Here is a 17,766-nt window from a genome sequence, read left to right as displayed (position 1 = left end):
TTGGCATGGGGGGGGGACCAGGACAGGTTGCTGGTGATCTGGACACCTAAAAACTTGAAGCTCTTGACCCCGACATGTTCTCCTTTACGCTTCCTGAAGTCGATGACAATCTCTTTTGTTTTTCTAACATTGAGGGAGAGATTGTCACTGCATCACATTCTCTCTCATTCCCGTCCTGTGTCTCATCATTGTTTGACATCCAACCCACTACGGTGGTGTCGTCAGCAAATTTTAAAATAGAGTTGGAGGGGAATTTGGCCACACAGTCATAGGTGTGAGAGTATAGTAGGGGGCTGAGAACACAGCCTTGTGGGGCACCAGTATTGAGGATGATCGTGGAGGAGGTGTTGTTGCCTATCCTTACTGATTGTGGTCTGTGGGTTAGGAAGTTCAGGATCTAGTTGCAGAGGAAGGAGCCGAGGCCCAGGCCACAGAGTTTGGAAATGAGTTTCGTAGGAATAGTGGTGTTGAAGGCTGAGCAGTAGTCAATAAATAGGAGTCTGAAATAGGAGTCTGACATAGGTGTCTTTGTTATCTAGGTGTTCCAGGGCCAGGGGAGATGGCGTCTGCTGTGGACCTGTTGCGGCGTTAGGCGAACTGTAGTGGATCCAGGCAGTCCGGGAGGTTGGAATTGATTCGTGCCATGACTAACCTTTCGAAGCACTCCATAATGATGGGTGTCAGAGCCACCTGATGATAGTCTTTAAGGCATGCTGCTTGACTTTTCTTTGGTACTGTAACAGGCCTAGGATGGAAATGTGGGCACGAGAGCAAGGTGCTGAGTTAAAATGGCAAGCAATGGAAAGGTTGGAGTCATGCTTGCAGGATAGAATCCCTACAGTGCAGAAGGAGGCCATTGAAGCAGGTAGGGACCTCAAATTGTTGTAGAGTGGGGTTGAAGATGTCTGCGAATACCCCTGCCAGCTAATCCACGCAGGATCTGAGTGCTCGTCCGGGTATAATGGTTAGCACTACTGCCCCACGACACCAGGGACCCGGGTTCAATTCGAGCCTTGGGTGACTGTGAGGAGTTTGCACATTCTCCCGGTGTGGGTTTCCTCCCACAATCCAAAGATGTGTGGGTTAGGTTGATTGGCCTTGCCAAATCGCCTCATTAATGGCAGGGGGACTAGCAGGGTAAACGTGTGGGGTTGCGGGAATAGGGTCTGGGTGGAATTGTTCTCGGTGTAGACTTGATGTGCCGAAGGGCCTCCTTCTGCACTGTAGGGATTCTATGATTCTATCCTGCAAGCATGACTCCAACCTTTCCATTGCTTGCCATTTTAAACTCAGCACCTTGCTCTCATGCCCACATTTCCATCCTAGGTCTGCTACAATGCTGCAGTGAAGCCCAACGCAAGCTGGAGAAGCTACATCTCTTCCGATTAGGCACATAACAGCCCTAAAGACTCAACATCGAGTTTAACAATTTTAGACTGTGACCATTTCTCCATCTTAACCCCTTTTTGTTTTAAAAACCTATACATTTTTAATCTCCATGCAAAAACTCCCACCAGGCCATCTATCTCTTGTTCTTAAGTTTGCTACATCTTTGCTGCAATCTCTCCCAGCTACAGTATAGTATGCAACACTTTCCCTCTCCAATAAAGAGTCAAACAGGCTCAAAACGTGAACTTTGCTTTTCTCTCCCTACAGATGCTGCCAGACTTGTTAAGTTTTTCCAGCAAACTCAATTTTTGTTTCATACTAATTAAGAGATTGGGTAATTCCTCCCCAACTCCAATATTTTGGTATCAAAATGCTCAAAGGAAAATAAAAATGCAAAGTTCTTTGCCCACTTTATTCCATGAGATTCCAGATTAATTTGGGAAATTAGTAGTGGACAACCAGGCAGTGCCACAGTCAGACAGATGAAAATTCCATCTTCAATTGCTGCAGTTCCCAGTTTCAGCCAGAGGTTTCCCTCCAAAGTAAATAATCAGAGTGAGTCATTTTAATCCATTTTAACAATTGATAGAAGAATCATACAATCCCTACAGTGCAGGAGGAGGCCATTTGGCCCATCAAGTTTTACCAACCACAATCCCACCCAGGTCCCACCCAATAACCCCATTTAGTCCCCCTGACAGTAAGGGGCAATTCAGCATGGCCAAACCACCTAACCCGCACATCTTTGGACTGTGAGGAAACCAGAGGACACAGGGAGTACATGCAAACTCCACACAGAAAGTGACCCGAGCCAGGAATTGAACCCAGGTCCCTGGTGTCGTGAGGCAATCGTGCTAACTGTGCCACCCCATTCAGAACTGGAACACGAGCAGAGCACGAATAAGAACCCCGGGGAAGGGGGGGGGGGGGGGTGAAAGAGTGTGAAGAGAGAGAGAGAGGTTTAAATCTAACAATTGCATTTTACCCCACAATAAGTTATATCATTAATTGTTTGCATTTGGCAGTATTCAGAGCTCAACTGCATTCTCTTTGAAGACGGACTTTCTTTAAAAAGTTATTTACAATATTAGAACCATATTTATAAAATGAATATCAGCATCTCAAGCGGTAGATTACTTGATCTCTCGGACGTATCAGTGTTTTTCCGATATCTCAAAATGCCTCTATCCTAGTATTGATGGCAGGAAATAGTTTATCAGAACTATCACAGCACATGCCATTGCTTGATCAAATCCCAATGCTGATATACGAGCAATGAACAGGAAAGCTGGGACGGCTGATAAACGTTTATAAATGCAACAATTACGTAATGCGTTAGTTAATTTTACTCCCGTTTAGTGTTAAGCAAATAGCAAAAAAAACCTTGAGCAGACTTAGAATCAGAATAAAATTGGAAATTGCCAGACTGTTTCAGAAATTCAACTCACTGGACTTGAATAGAAATGTTATATTATTGTCCTTAAAAAGCCTGACATTAACATGCATTCTAAAAATAAATAGGACACATTTTACACCTAATTAAATGGAAAAACCATCACAAATCTAACAAATATTTTCAAATCAGCTTTACTGCCATGATCCAGGGCAGCATCCTTCACCATATTCCCACGCTCTGAATTGCCTGAAGGTTCCTGTTGCTATTTTACACAGGTTGAACAATGTTTCCTTAAAATCCCTCAATCACTAAAGGTTTCTCCAGCCAAATACACAGTCAAGAATAAATTTTAACCCTACTTTCATCCAAATCATCAAGCGAGGTCAAATGTTAAAAGTAGGTTAACAGGCTGAACACAGTACACCCATATACAGTGAAATAACAAACAAAATGTGCACAACAAATTAACTACATTGAAGCCAAACATTAACAGAGAAGACAAATTAAAATGTATTCATGCAGAGCTAGAACTTTGTAGTTAGGCACATTCGTCAACTACACCAAGCAGCAACCAGCAAGTATAAATCAGGTTAGGCCTATAACATGAGCAAATTACAAATATTAAATTTGTCATTAACTTATTGAATTCTGAGCATGTAAAAATATTTAAGCACTACGTAAACTATAGCAAGTCTGCTTTCATCAAAATGACTTGCCCATGCAGCATTCACAGAATCTGTCAGTATAACCTCCTGATGCAAATCCACCAAGGCAGCAAATCCAAGTATCCTACGTTCACAGATCTGCTCTACATCTTTAGACACAGGGATGTCTTTGCATTCCTGTATTCCACCGTTTTAAAGAGTGATTAACGACAGCTTATAGCAGGTAAACTTCCAAAACTTGCCGACGTTTTCTTAGTCAACAACACAGTATTCCAAAATGGCTTCCCTGTTTCCACAAAGCATGAAGGATTACGAATCTGGTCCACCTACTAACGCTGCCAGTCAGGAACAACCTTTAAAGCTATTGGCCACTGCAGCTGCACTTCAGCCAACTGAAAAGGCAATTAACTCTTTCAGCTTTCAACCTACTGCAGTAGGCTGATCTGAATGAGGGGGGGAAGAAAGGGAGAGAAGGAAAAGCAGGAACAGGATTATAGCACTTACTGCACTGAGAACATTAACCACTTAACTGCCAACAGTCCTAATATGTCTTTTCTAGACATGGTGATTATATTAATGGATTAGATAACAGCAAGAAGTCTCACAACACCAGGCTGGTGTTGTGAGACTTCTTCCTGTGTTCACCCCAGTCCAACGCCGGCATCTCCACATTTAGATAACAGCACCAGGAACTTATACACCTGAGAATAGTTTTAAAAAATATATTTAAAATGGTAATTTAACATCTAATTGAACTGAGTCAGAATGGTTTTCTACATCAATGACACCAAAAAAAATTATTGTCGAATGTCTGATATTTAATTTAAATATGCAATATATTGTAAACAAAACTTTTACTGGGTACTTAAACAAAGATTTTGTAGGATAGAGTTGGTGATGCTTTGGTTTGTTTTCTTCCAACTTTTAAATAGGAATTAAGACATGCTTGCCTTCATGCTGGAAATTAAACATTTTACCCATTTTCTTCACAGTATACAGAATTTTAAAAGATACACTGTTCCATAAGGAGAACAATCAAGTGTTTTCTTCATTGGTTTATCCAAAGATATCACTTGGGATTTGTGTACACAAGATTAGGTCCCATATAACAAATCAAATTATAGCAACATTAACATGCAGAAATCCCTCCACAAACAATTCAACAAACCATGATCCAAGCATTTATAATGCTGAACAGCAGAGGTAATGTAAATGTAAACAAGCTACTTAACTTTCGATTGTGTAACAAAAGCAAAAATAATGAGGCCCGGCTGAAACAGAGATAAGAAATTCCAGGTTGATGTGCAGTAACTACGTTAAAGGCAGCTCATTGTTTTATGTTAATTAACTAATTTTAAAAAGGAATTGGATGACCAGGTTTGAAAAATAATTCAAGATAATCATTCAAGTGATCTCTCCATATTACATACAAAGACTTTGAATAAAATAATTATTCTGTGTAAATTGTTTGCATTTTCAATTCTGCATTAATTCTGCTTTCTCATTCTTTAATTTTTGCTGCCTGCTACACACTTTTGACAGCTCAACTGAGTTCATCCAATAAATAAGTTGAACCATACCAATCAAAATAATTAAGGGGGGGGGGGATTTACCCTTCGTGCACAGGAGGTAAAAGCAACTAGCCAAGGCTCCGCACTGCTTTGCAGCCCGAGAAAGGAGCATATGACAGATTGAGTGAAAACAAGGTCAGGGCTCAGCCACGATGGCCACCTGAACAAATGGCCAGGTACTGCTCAGTACCTGCTGAACATAGTCCAAAACTTCTATGGAAAATCAAGACAGAAAAACATAGCTTCCCAGTGTGCTGCTGCATGGAAAGGTCATGATGTGTGCTGTTGTATTTAAGTTGATCTTTCTCTACACCCTATGACTGTAACACTACATTCTGCACTCTCTCCTTTCCTCCTCTACGTATGGTATGCTTTTTCTGCATAGCGTGCAAGAAACAATACTTTCACTGTATACTAACAATACTAAATCAAATCAAAATTCAAGTTGCAACTGAACATGGAGCTGCTGCTCCCATCACCAAGTGCCAAGGCAATAATTTCCACTTAACCTCTGGGGAGATTGTTTATTGGCCACTTTGCATCTGCAGGTTACTGACACCATAACGAACAGGCAGAACACAAGATCAGGCTTGTAACTGATGCCATAATGAAAAGGCAGAAGATCAGGCCACCTGTCACTTCCAAGTTAATAGATTTTTAAAAATTCTTTCATGAATTGTTGTTGGAGTTGTACTCATCCAGACAAGTGGTATGTTCCATCACACTCCTGACTTGTGTCTTGTAGATGATACCCAGGCTTTAGGGAGTCAGGAGGCGAGTTACTCTGCAGAATTCTCAACCTCTTGATGTGCTCGTGTAACCAGTATTTATATCGCTAATCAAGTTCAGTTTCTGGTCTATGGTAACCCCCTCTCCCACCCAGGATGCAGATAGTGGGGTATTCAGTGACAGTAATGCCACTGGATGTCCAGGGGAAATGGTTATATTTCCTCTTGTTGAAGATGGTCATTGCCTGCACTTGTGGGGTACGATACTATTTTCGCTTGCCACTCAGCAACCCAAGCCTGAATGTTGGCCAGGTCTTGCTACATATGGGCAAAGACTCTTTCAGTATGAGTTGCGAGTGGTGCTGAACATTGCTGATGCATGCATAGACGAATGCACAAACATTCCCACTTGAGCAAACTTCTGACCTCATGATGAAAAGATCATTGATAAAGAAACTGAAGATGGTTGCGCCTAAGGCACTATCCTTAGGATGTCCAAGAGCTGGAATGATTGACCTCCAACAACCACAACCATTTTCCTTTTTGCAAGGTATGACTCCAACCAATGACATTTTCTCCCCCGGATTCCCAATAATTCCAGCTTTGGTAGGGCTCCTTGATGCCAAAACAGCAATCAACTGAATTTGCTCTGTCACCACAACGACTGCATAATGGTCACTCTTCCCAAAACAGTGCAGTCATGGACAGCTGCAGCTCGACTAATGAGGAAGATGTGAAATATAGTTCTCCCTCTTGGTGGTTCCCTCACCACCTGCTGTAGACCCAACCTGGCAGCAAAGTTCCTTAGGATTCAACCAGCTCAGTCTGTAGTGGTGCTCTGCCCAGAGTACATTCTGCACCTTTGCCAGCCTCAGTGCTTCTTCCAATGGTGTTCAACATGGAGTAGTAGATTCATCGGGATTGGGGTGGGGGGGTAGGGGGGGTAATCCACAGGGACTTTCCTTGGTGGAAGTACAGCAAGGACTACTTGTCTGCCAAAGAGCAGAATCAGCATGCGATAAAGCTAAATGATCCCACAATTATCAGATGAGGTCTAAACTCTGCAGTCCTGCCATGAGACTTCATGAGATCTGGAGTCATGTTGAGGACTCTCAAGGCCATTCCCTCATAACTGTATATCACTGTGCCACCAACTCCGGTGGGTCTGTCCTGTCAGTGGGACAGCGATGATGCTGACTGGGACATTGTCTTTAAGATATGATTCGTGATTAGGATTAAGTCAGGTTGGCTGGTTTGTGGGAGCACCCACCTCATTCTATGTTCTATGTTCTATGTTCATTCTGGAACAAGCTCCCAGCTGTTAATAAGGAGGGCTTTGTTGGAGGTGCCATTGTTGTTTCTGGTGCCTACATCAGTGCCAGATGGTCCATCAGGTATAGTTCCTAATTGACTTTTCTCTGGCAATTTGATACAACCCAGTGGCTTGCTTGGACCATTTCAGAGGACAGTTAAGAGTCAACCACATCGTTGTCCTTCTGGAGTAACATGTAGGAAACATGGTTAGGTAAGGACAGTAGATTTCTTTCTCTAAAATTGAAGTTTAAGTTTATTTATTAGTGTCACAAGTAGGCTTACATTAATACTACAATGAAGTTACTGTGAAAATTCCCTAGTCGCCACTCTCTGGCACCTGTTTGGGTACACTGAGGGAGAAACTGAAGCACCAGGAGGAAACTCACAAAGACCCAGAGAGAACATGCAAACTCCACACAGACAGTCACCCATGGCTAGAATTGAACCTGGGTCCCTGGCGCTGTGATGCCCTCCCACGGTGTCACATTGGAATCAATCTCCAAGCAATGCATAGCATTCAGTTTGTTTTCCAGTATTAAAGTATACATTTCTTGACTTTATCACTAGTCTTCCCTAAATTTGTTGTAACACCAGTAAGAAAATGGTGGAACAATGAGCAATACTGTGCACAGCACAGTATGTACAACTTTAACCACAGGTTGCATTGACAAGATTGTGGAAGGGTTTATAATTTAACACTTGTGGTCTCAAAACAAAGCTCCAATGACAATAATGGTAAATTCCTTCAAATCACAGTTAAATATAAATGGCAGGAGTCTAAAATTTACCACCCAATAATTCCCTAAATTTAGTTATATAATTATATCTCATAAGCTGTTCTCTCCTCCCCACACCTGACAATATTCTTCACCCTCCTTCACCAAAGACATCAGCTTCTTTCTGGAATAGAATTACACAGGCTGATAGTAATCACCTGGAGCCATTGTGCAGCACTATTTCACGAATCATTTCATTCACCAAGATCATTCCTCTTATTCAACATGATTCACACACCAAATACTTTGGCAATGTAATCATAAAGCTTTGCAACATGGTGACTAAAAACAGCATTAGTCGATTTTAAGTTTCTCATGCATTTGTGAAATTAAACTTCTTGGAACTTGAGGAGGGGGTTAGTACTACCTATGAAGGGCTTAACAGTGTTTCCAGGTCCTACTGATCTACAAATGGTTTAACAGCAAAGTAGATGTTGGGTAGATCACGAATGATGCTAGAACTCGAGCAAAATAAGATGTACTTGCCACGTGTGATCACATAAATAATATTGGTCTTTTCTCCAGAATACTACCATAAATTTGCCTTGACTTTTCAGATTGTTCCAACACTTATTATATTGAGCATGATTTACAAATTGCTTCAGCTTAAGAGTTTGTTGGGGGTTAAAACTCATACAATAATTTCTCAAGATTATGCAGATAATCACAATCACCATCATTGATTCAGGTATTCATTTGTGAACTAAAAATTCCACTGTTTAACAGCCTTTTCAAGACGGCAAATAGCTAAACTTTGAAATATCTGCATAACAGAAAGTGCTTATTGAAGTTCATAGTGCTAAGAGTGAAGTAATTTCTAAATTAGTCAGATTTGAGTAGCAGCCAGATTTGGAGGATTCCCCTGTAAAACACAAATGGGTAAATTTGTCGTAGGTGTAACAATTCAATTAAAGACTCTTGTTTTTGAGGGCAAGGTCTTTTGGAATACTATGTCACTGACAAACACATTTTGCAAGGTTTGAAAGCTTACTGCAGGTTAGTGTTAACAGTTGAAAGAAACAGGGAAATCCCCTATCTTTGAAATTGTAAATCAGGTCTTTAAACTTGGGGTCGCGCATATTTTGATTCGAGTGCAGCATGACTGGCTGAAAAAGCCAACATGTTCTTATTTGATTCACTCACTAAATCAGTGTGAAATTCTTAGCTAAAATCTACATCAAGAATATAGGCCTGGCAAAAGAATTGCTTGATGTAGTGAGGTGATATGCGTTTCATTGTATTTTTTGTTATTTACTTGGGCTCCTGCTCTGCCCAAGACCGCAAGGAACTACAAAAGGTTGTGAATGTAGCCCAATCCATCACGCAAACCAGCCTCCCATCCATTGACTGTCTACACTTCCCCTGCCTCGGCAAAGCAGCCAGCATAATTAAGGGTCCCACGCACCCCAGACATGCTCTCTTCCACCTTCTTCCGTCGGGAAAAAAATACAAGTGTCTGAGGTCACCTACCAACCGACTCAAGAACAGTTTCTTCCCTGCTGCTGTCAAACTTTTGAATGGACTTACCTTGCATTAAGTTGATCTTTCTCTACATCCTAGCTATGACTATAACACTACATCCTGCATACTCTCATTTCCTTCTCTATGAACGGTATGCTTTGTCTGCATAGCATGCAAGAAACAATTACTTTTCACTATGTTAGTACATGTGACAATAATAAATCAAATCATAAGAAAGTGAGTATGGAGTACTAACCAACTTACTTCAAAAAGCTGAACAATAATGTGGTCAAACTTCTTACAAATCTCAGGAATGATTCACCATTATGTAACAGTCACATATTTCAGCCTTTTGCTCCAATTTCTCAAAGCTATTTTAATGGGGTCCTTTGCAATGTCAGAATTTTGTTAACTTCACTTCAGCAAAAGATTGAAAGTTATTCATTGCATTTTTCTTGTATTCTGCATACCATTGCCTAACTGAAAACATGTGCAAGAAATTCCACACCCTCCCCGCCAAGGATCCTCAATGTTTTTCCCTCAGCAAAACCAGGAGTTGCACAACAGCTGACTAATGCTCCTGTAATGTCCGATCACCAGTTCATGGGAACAGCAATAGTAACTCCCTTTGTTGGGAACCATAGACACTATTCTGAGATACAACACTTTCTATTTTTAAGCATTTTATTTGATGCCCCATACCCGAGTCCCAGAGAGACATCATTTTTTTTTTAAAAAACAGTCCTCAGAAGAGCAGCACAAACAGATTCCTGCTGCCTTCTCTCTGACGCTGGCTTTATTACGAAACTGGAGAGCAGATGCTCCCTAGCCTCTTGCAGTGTCAAGGCTTCACTGCCGACCCGCAGGCCTGTGTCACACAAATAATTCTCCAATTCATTCCTGCTTGCCCAAGCAGACACTTTACAGGGTTGAATTTCTGGCATTTTTCTCAGTACACTGACATCAGATGTCAGCTGACTCTCAGATTTCTGCAGTTCTACCATCATATTTTGACATGTCGCCAAGAGATCGAACCATTATTATTTTAATTCCATATTCAAAAGTGAAACTGCTTTTAGCCCAGAAGATGCCGACCAATTTACTTACACTTTCATCCTCCACCCAACCTTACACCTTCTCCACTTACGATAAAGCCAAAATAATTTATATACCACACTCTCCAAGAAGATAGTCTTAGAATCTTCTGTCAATGTGAACTTTCAGCTACAACTGCATCCTCCAGTACCTGCAGAGAAAATTCAGGAAGCTGGAACTCAATGGCCGACAATTGCATTATTAAAAATTAAATACCAACTAAGTTGGTGGGTACTTGAATTTTTATTCCAGTCCAATAGAATGGCAAAAAGTTTCATTTTCGGGCGCACACAATCCAGGTTCACCTTTTGGCAAGCATACTGGTTTTCACTGTAGTACTGTAAAAATAAACCCATGAATGAGCAGCAGCCAAAACTAAACATGACCTGGAGTTCAACAACTTCAGAGCATGAACTCTCTCCTCCACCTTCACCTCACTTCCATTTATTTTATTTCGTTTCAACTCATTCATCCACTTTATCATCCTCATCCTTCTTTCTCACCTCCATTTTTCCACTTTCCATTCCATCTCACCTCCTGTCCCCTCTTTTCTCTCTCTCTCTCTCCTCCCCCCCCCCCCCCCCCCCTCCCTCCCTCCCTCTCTCCCCGACCTTCAGGGCGATTGCCACATTCCTAGAGCAGTCCTTCTGTTCTGCAATTCACTTAATGGACATTTTAAAACGTTCTCAGCCTTATGTATCCTCATTTACATTCCCTTTGTCCCATTCCACCGACTTCCCCCCCCCCAGTATAAATCTCTGCTGATTCTCTTTTTGCTCTCAGCTCTGACGAAGGGTCATCGAGACTCGAAACATTGACTCTATTCTCTCCCCACAGATGCTGTCAGACCTGCTGAGATTTTCCAGCATTTTCAGTTTTGTTGTAAACATGACCTGACTTGCACAACTGAAAACCTGCAGATGCAACAGATGTCAGTGTCTGCTCTATAACAGTTCATAAATCTTTTGCTTTTGCTTTCAAACATCAAACAAACATTAATACTCCATTCACCATCTAATAGTTGATAGCATTTTTTAATTAGTCCCCATCTTTCCCAAGTACATGCAAAACAATTCAGCTGCACGTTTCAACTTCTATTGCCTTCTGGGAGGGAAGAAAAGACAAAGAGAAAGTGAGAGAGATATTGCAAGAACTCTGTCAAACTCTAATTTACCAACAGAACAACACTTCTTCCAAGTTCACATCTGCCAAGCATAAAAAGCACAAAAATCGTCCAACAAAACTTTGCCTTGGTCAGTGAGTTTTAAAAAGGAATATAATCAGATGGTTAAACAAACCAGAGTGAATAAATCATATTTATAACAGCAGCATCCATAAAGAGAAAAAAATAAAGCCAACAGCAACAACACTCACACCAATCCACATAAGGGTTCACTGCTTAAAAGTCATGAAAATCAGTGACATTTTATCAACTGTTAAATATATTTACAATCTGGATTTAGAAGGAATTTCATGTTAGTTTTCAAGTCTACAGATACAGATGTGACTGTAATTCATACATCCTCCAACTAATAAGATTTGTACTGCTGCCATTTTCACGATTATATCCTCGGTGGGAACAGTATGCAGCCTTGGAGCAGTTAAAACAGTTTTTGCTCCAGCAGGAATGATTCAGAAGAGCAGTTCTCTTCCCTATTGTTAACTGAGCAAAAACGCCCATGGAAAAACTATTTTAGCTTCTGAAAGGCTTGACTTTTAATGAGTTTACCCAGAAATGCTATTTGGAATTTATTCAATTTTTTTTTAAAAATCACAACATTGAGTAGAAAAACAATATTAACATAAGTGTTGCTGACATTCCAGGGCCAGGAATTATTTTTTTTCTGCAAAGAAGCCAACTGCTTTTGTTACGAACATGTCAACAGCTTCAATTCACATTTGCTATTTCAAGTCAGTTATCATCAGACCTTCCAGCTAACTACACTCCCTCAAGGAGGATCGGTTTACACTGCACATGCAAATGAAGCAACTCGAGTATAACTGATACTCTACTTCAATTTGGAAATAAAACCAATATCCTGAAAACATACCTGGAATATCGCCATCAGAATACCCAGTTTTTAAAAATAAAATTAAACTAAAATGGGGGATGGAGTTAAAAACTGCAAGGGGTCTGTACATTTTTTTCTGCAAACGATATGAGCAAATTAGTGGTCCTGCCTGTGCACTTAAAATCTTTAAAAGTTTACATGGGATGGAGCAGAGCAGTCACAACAGCAAACTGTCATAGGCAACTGCAGCTTAATAGCAGGCTCGCCCAGTGGTCCATTCTGATATGTACACGAAGGGTGTGCACACCAACAGTATTAACCATGCTTTTGTTCCTTCCAGATGTGTGTGTTCCATTGTGCATTGTTCTTGTTTCAGATTTACAGACTTTCTAGTCTTCTCCCCCATTGATTTTGAAATGGGTCTCCATTTCAAACTCATTTGCTTACCTACTCTAACACTGAAGCAACATTAACACACAACAGGCAAACACATCATTGGGGTTGGATTCTACTTATAAAGGAATCAATGATACTCTCATCAGCACCAGCTACATAAACGATATCGAAACATCAAGCACAGAACAGAACTAAAACATTAATAACTTTCCAGCAATTTTTTAACTACTACACATTTAACATTGAAATTTCCCATGACACTTTCTCAGGAGCATTGACAAAATTTGGCACTAAGCCACATTAAGGATTGATCAGGACAGGTCATCAAAAACTTGGTAATTGAGGTAGGTTTTAAGGAGCATCTTAAAAGAGCAGGTCAGAGAAGCTTAACAAGGGAATTACAGAGTTTAGGGCCCAAACATCTGAAGGCACAGCCACCAACAATGCCGTTATGTAACAAAGTGTGCAAAAGACTGGAATTGGAAGAGTGCAGAGATCTTGGAGGGTTTTAGGGTTGGAGCAGGTTCCAGAGATAGGGACGGCTGAGGCCACAGGGCAATCTGAACACAGATGTGAAGTCTAGAATTGAACCATCGCTAAGATTGGGATATAACGAACGCCAGCAGGTGAATGAAACATACCGAGAGTCATCATACAGGCAGAGTTTTGGATGAGCTTAACCTTTCGGATGACACAAGATGAGAGGTTGCCCTGGACAGCATTGGGATAGTCAAGTTTAAAAAGTGAGAAGAACATTGGTGAGGTTTTCAGCTGCACAGAAGATGACGCAGGGTAGCAACAGATCCCTGACATTGTGATGTTCCTGTGGCATCGCATCGTCAATCCCTCTCCACCCCCCCTATAGGCCATGTTTTCAGCTACTCTCAAATCCCTCTGCCTTGACTGCTCAAAACCAACCTCTTTGACCGAGTTTTTAAGTTCTGACAACTTTTTTGGCTGTATGTCAATATTTTTGGATAACATTTTTGCTGCCACAATCATGTTAGCGCCAGATTTACTATCATCCACAATAAGTATCTTTATTACATCGATTTGTTTTCTACTCTGAGAATCTAAGAACTTAGTTAGGCTGTTCCAAAATTATTTTTGAAAGACACTAACAGCTGGCTGAGGGTACACTGAAAGGTTCCTCCTGGCAGTTTAGGCTGGAATAAAACTCTGGTCTGGAATCATAAGAAAAGCATTCTGAACCACTATGACAACCAGTCCCCTTACAGATCGGAAGTTTGGCAAATAATCTGAAGCATTACTGGATGTACAATAAATAGAAGATTTGAGATACATTACAGATTATATATTATTCATTATAGATTACCGACAGCACCGCACTTCCGAGGATTAGGAACAGCTTAGATTGGTTTTGATAAATCACCATTAGCTACATCACATTAGGTCTTCATTTCACAATAAGCATGGGAAATTAGTTTGCAGTATATCAACTAGACTCTATATACATTACACCAACCACTTCAACAATAAATTCGTTTTAATTTGTGGTTCATTTGCACAGCACACCAAACCAACGGATTATTCCACAAGCTTAACTCAAAGCAATGAAATCAAAGCATGCAGCTATAATCCTAAATTCTACCAGCCTCCCGCAGAGAGAACATTTGGATGAGGGCTGCTTCACAGAGCACTGGCAAAACTCCCCCCATAGGTTCGAGTGGCTTTATGTAGGTCATTCCAAAAGAGTACTCACAGACGTAAAATATTTTTACATCGCGAGTGTATCTCGTTAACTTCCACTCAACAATTAATCAGTCAGTTCGCAAAAGGAACCACAACCATAGTGATCTCTTCAGTGCCATTCCAGTACAGTACTGACCTTAAATATTGATCAAACTGAACAGGCTACAATTACAATTAATTCCTCAACTCCAAATTTAATCATTCATCAGAAGCCACTGCCCATCTTTTACTAGTCTTTGCAGCCCAATGCAGAAACATATTTAACACTTACATTCAGTGTCATCTTTGACAATGAAGTGCAGTTACTCATTGACCCTCCAGGCAGATGCTGCAAAAAAAATGCATTGGCAGAAAAGACAAACTCCAGTTTCAACTGATTCAATTCTATTAATTCAATCTGCATGTTAAACAGCACAGAGCATGGAAAAATAATGAAGGGCAATGGAAAAACCAGGTACAAGTGGCAAGATTCAGCTCAATTCCAAGAAAGGGCTGGCAAATCACCTGCAAAGAAATACTTTAGAGCCAAGTGTTAGACTGCAACAGTAACTTCAAAAGTATTTCACTGGCGAGTCCAGAGATTGCAAAAGGCACGCTGCATAAATTCAAAAAACAGGATATTGGACATCTGAAATAAGAAAGTGGATATTTCATACAACAGTAAGGTTTCACTTTACTTTGAAGAAGAAATTATTTTGACAACTACTTATCAGTCACAATAATCTGCAGGTAGGAGTGGGCAGCACCAGGGAACCAGGTTCAACTCCCGGTTTGGGTCACTGTCTGTGTGGAATCAGCATGTTCTCCCCACGTCTGCATGGGGTTTCCTCCAAGTGCTCCGATTTCCTCCCACAGTCCCAAAGACATGCTGTTAGTGCATTGGCACGCTAAATTCTCCCTCAGTGTACCTGAACAGGCACCAGAGTGTGGCAACTAGGGGATTTTCACAGCAATTTCATTGCAGTGTTGTGACACTAATTAATAATAAGCTTGAAAACTTTTACACAGCCAGTAGCTGGCAGTGCCCACCTGCAAAGGAATTCCCCATTGACAACAGCACATGAAACCAAGGTCATGATAGAAAGACTATGTCAAAAAGAAAAGAAGGTACTTGGAAGAGAATTAAAATGGAATAACCTTTTTAAAGGGTTAAAATGAGACAGGGTATCTATTGAACAGATGATAATGATGACGTGGACTGGGGTGGGCACAGTAAGAAGTCTCACAGCACCAGGTTAAAGCACCCCAAAAGTTGGTGATTCCAAATAAACCTGTTGGAATTTAACCTGGTGTTGTGAGACCTCTTATTATAAAGACGGTTAAACATTGGCTGAGTGCCCAGTATCTCACTCACTGTTAGACTAACCGGGGGGAGTGAAAGGAGCCATCATGAGGGTATGGGGGGGGGGGGGGGGGGGGGGGACAGATCCCTGCACTGCCCCAGCGGGATGTTAGGGGTCTGGGAAAGGAGAGGCTGACAAGCACCGAGGTCCCGGGGCCGGAGTCACTGACCCCACACCCCGCCCCGCCCCGAGGGAGAGGCAGCAACCGCCGCTCCGCTTCTTGACACCACCGCCACCTCCCCAGACCGTAACCCGGCGCCCGGTCCCGGGGTGAAAGGAGGGTTGACATGACCATCCCCAGCTCTCTCTCTACCCGCACTACCTGAAGAGCGACAGCCGCCGGTTGCCCTGCTTCACTCACTCGCCGCTCCGCCCCTGGCCCGCCGGCTCGGCCACCCCGCTTGAAAACTTCCCGCTCGAGCCCTCACGTCGCTCACGTGGTGGCGCGCGTGCGGCACGTGGCCAAGACTGGCCCAGCTGTCAATCATCAGAGCCCAGGCTGGCCCAGCTGTCAATCATCAGAGCCCAGGTACTGGCCCAGCTGTCAATCATCAGAGCCCAGGTACTGGCCCAGCTGTCAATCATCAGAACCCAGGTACTGGCCCAGCTGTCAATCATCAGAGCCCAGGTACTGGCCCAGCTGTCAATCATCACAACCCAGGTACTGGCCCAGCTGTCAATCATCACAACCCAGGCACTGGCCCAGCTGTCAATCATCAGAACCCAGGTACTGGCCCAGCTGTCAATCATCAGAGCCCAGGTACTGGCCCAGCTGTCAATCATCAGAGCCCAGGTACTGGCCCAGCTGTCAATCATCAGAACCCAGGTACTGGCCCAGCTGTCAATCATCAGAACCCAGGTACTGGCCCAGCTGTCAATCATCAGAGCCCAGGTACTGGCCCAGCTGTCAATCATCAGAGCCCAGGCACTGGCCCAGCTGTCAATCATCAGAGCCCAGGTACTGGCCCAGCTGTCAATCATCAGAACCCAGGTACTGGCCCAGCTGTCAATCATCAGAACCCAGGTGCTGGCCCAGCTGTCAATCATCAGAGCCCAGGCACTGGCCCAGCTGTCAATCATCAGAACCCAGGTGCTGGCCCAGCTGTCAATCATCAGAGCCCAGGTACTGGCCCAGCTGTCAATCATCAGAGCCCAGGCACTGGCCCAGCTGTCAATCATCAGAGCCCAGGCACTGGCGCAGCTGTCAATCATCAGAGCCCAGGCCCAGCTGTCAATCATCAGAACCCAGGTACTGGCCCAGCTGTCAATCATCAGAGCCCAGGCACTGGCCCAGCTGTCAATCATCAGAGCCCAGGCACTGGCGCAGCTGTCAATCATCAGAGCCCAGGCCCAGCTGTCAATCATCAGAACCCAGGTACTGGCCCAGCTGTCAATCTTCAGAGCCCAGGTGCTGGCCCAGCTGTCAATCATCAGAGCCCAGGCCCAGCTGTCAATCATCAGAGCCCAGGACTGGCCCAGCTGTCAATCATCAGAGCCCAGGACTGGCAGCTTTTTGATTTGATTTGAATTATTATTGTCACATGTATTAGTATACAGTGAAAAGTATCGTTTCTTGCGCGCTACACAGACAAAACATACCGTTCATAGAGAAGGAAATGAGAGAATGCAGAATGTAGTGTTACAGCCATAGCTAGGGTGTAGAGAAATATCAACTTAATGCAAGGTAGGTCCATTCAAAAGTCTGACAGCAGCAGGGAAGAAGCTGTTCTTGAATCGGTTGGTACGTGACCTCAGACTTTTGTATCTTTTTCCCAATAGAAGAAAATGGAAGAGAGAATGTCCATCAGAGACTAGACTGGCAGCTGTCAATCTGGAGGCTAAGGAAATTTGGCATGTCAGTTACGACTCTCACCAACTTTTACAGATGCACCATAGAAAGCATTCTT

General features: G+C 42.5%; 1 protein-coding gene across 18 annotated transcripts in view; it reads right to left on the bottom strand.

Annotated features, from left to right (window-relative positions):
• sun1b (Sad1 and UNC84 domain containing 1b) overlaps positions 1–16,285 on the bottom strand; it is a 65,410-nt gene extending 49,125 nt beyond the window's left edge. For 3 of the 18 annotated variants that reach the window (XM_078240656.1, XM_078240661.1, XM_078240663.1), the window contains exon 1: positions 16,182–16,277. Coding sequence is in view for 3 of the 18 variants with exons in the window: in XM_078240643.1 (XP_078096769.1) it covers positions 3,502–3,505 (4 nt within the window). In the remaining 15 variants the exon portion in view is untranslated. Of the gene's footprint in view, positions 1–3,501; positions 3,863–14,787; positions 14,845–15,222; positions 15,304–16,181 lie in introns of those variants that run through there. The other 15 variants (XM_078240643.1, XM_078240648.1, XM_078240650.1 and 12 more) reach the window with 9 other exon arrangements.
• Between the last annotated feature and the right edge of the window lie 1,481 nt (positions 16,286–17,766).

This window comes from Mustelus asterias, chromosome 23 (assembly GCF_964213995.1).
Source record: "Mustelus asterias chromosome 23, sMusAst1.hap1.1, whole genome shotgun sequence".
Taxonomy (NCBI): domain Eukaryota; kingdom Metazoa; phylum Chordata; class Chondrichthyes; order Carcharhiniformes; family Triakidae; genus Mustelus; species Mustelus asterias.
The sequence above is the reverse complement of the archived record's forward strand: the minus strand, read 5'-3'. Positions and strand labels throughout refer to the sequence as shown.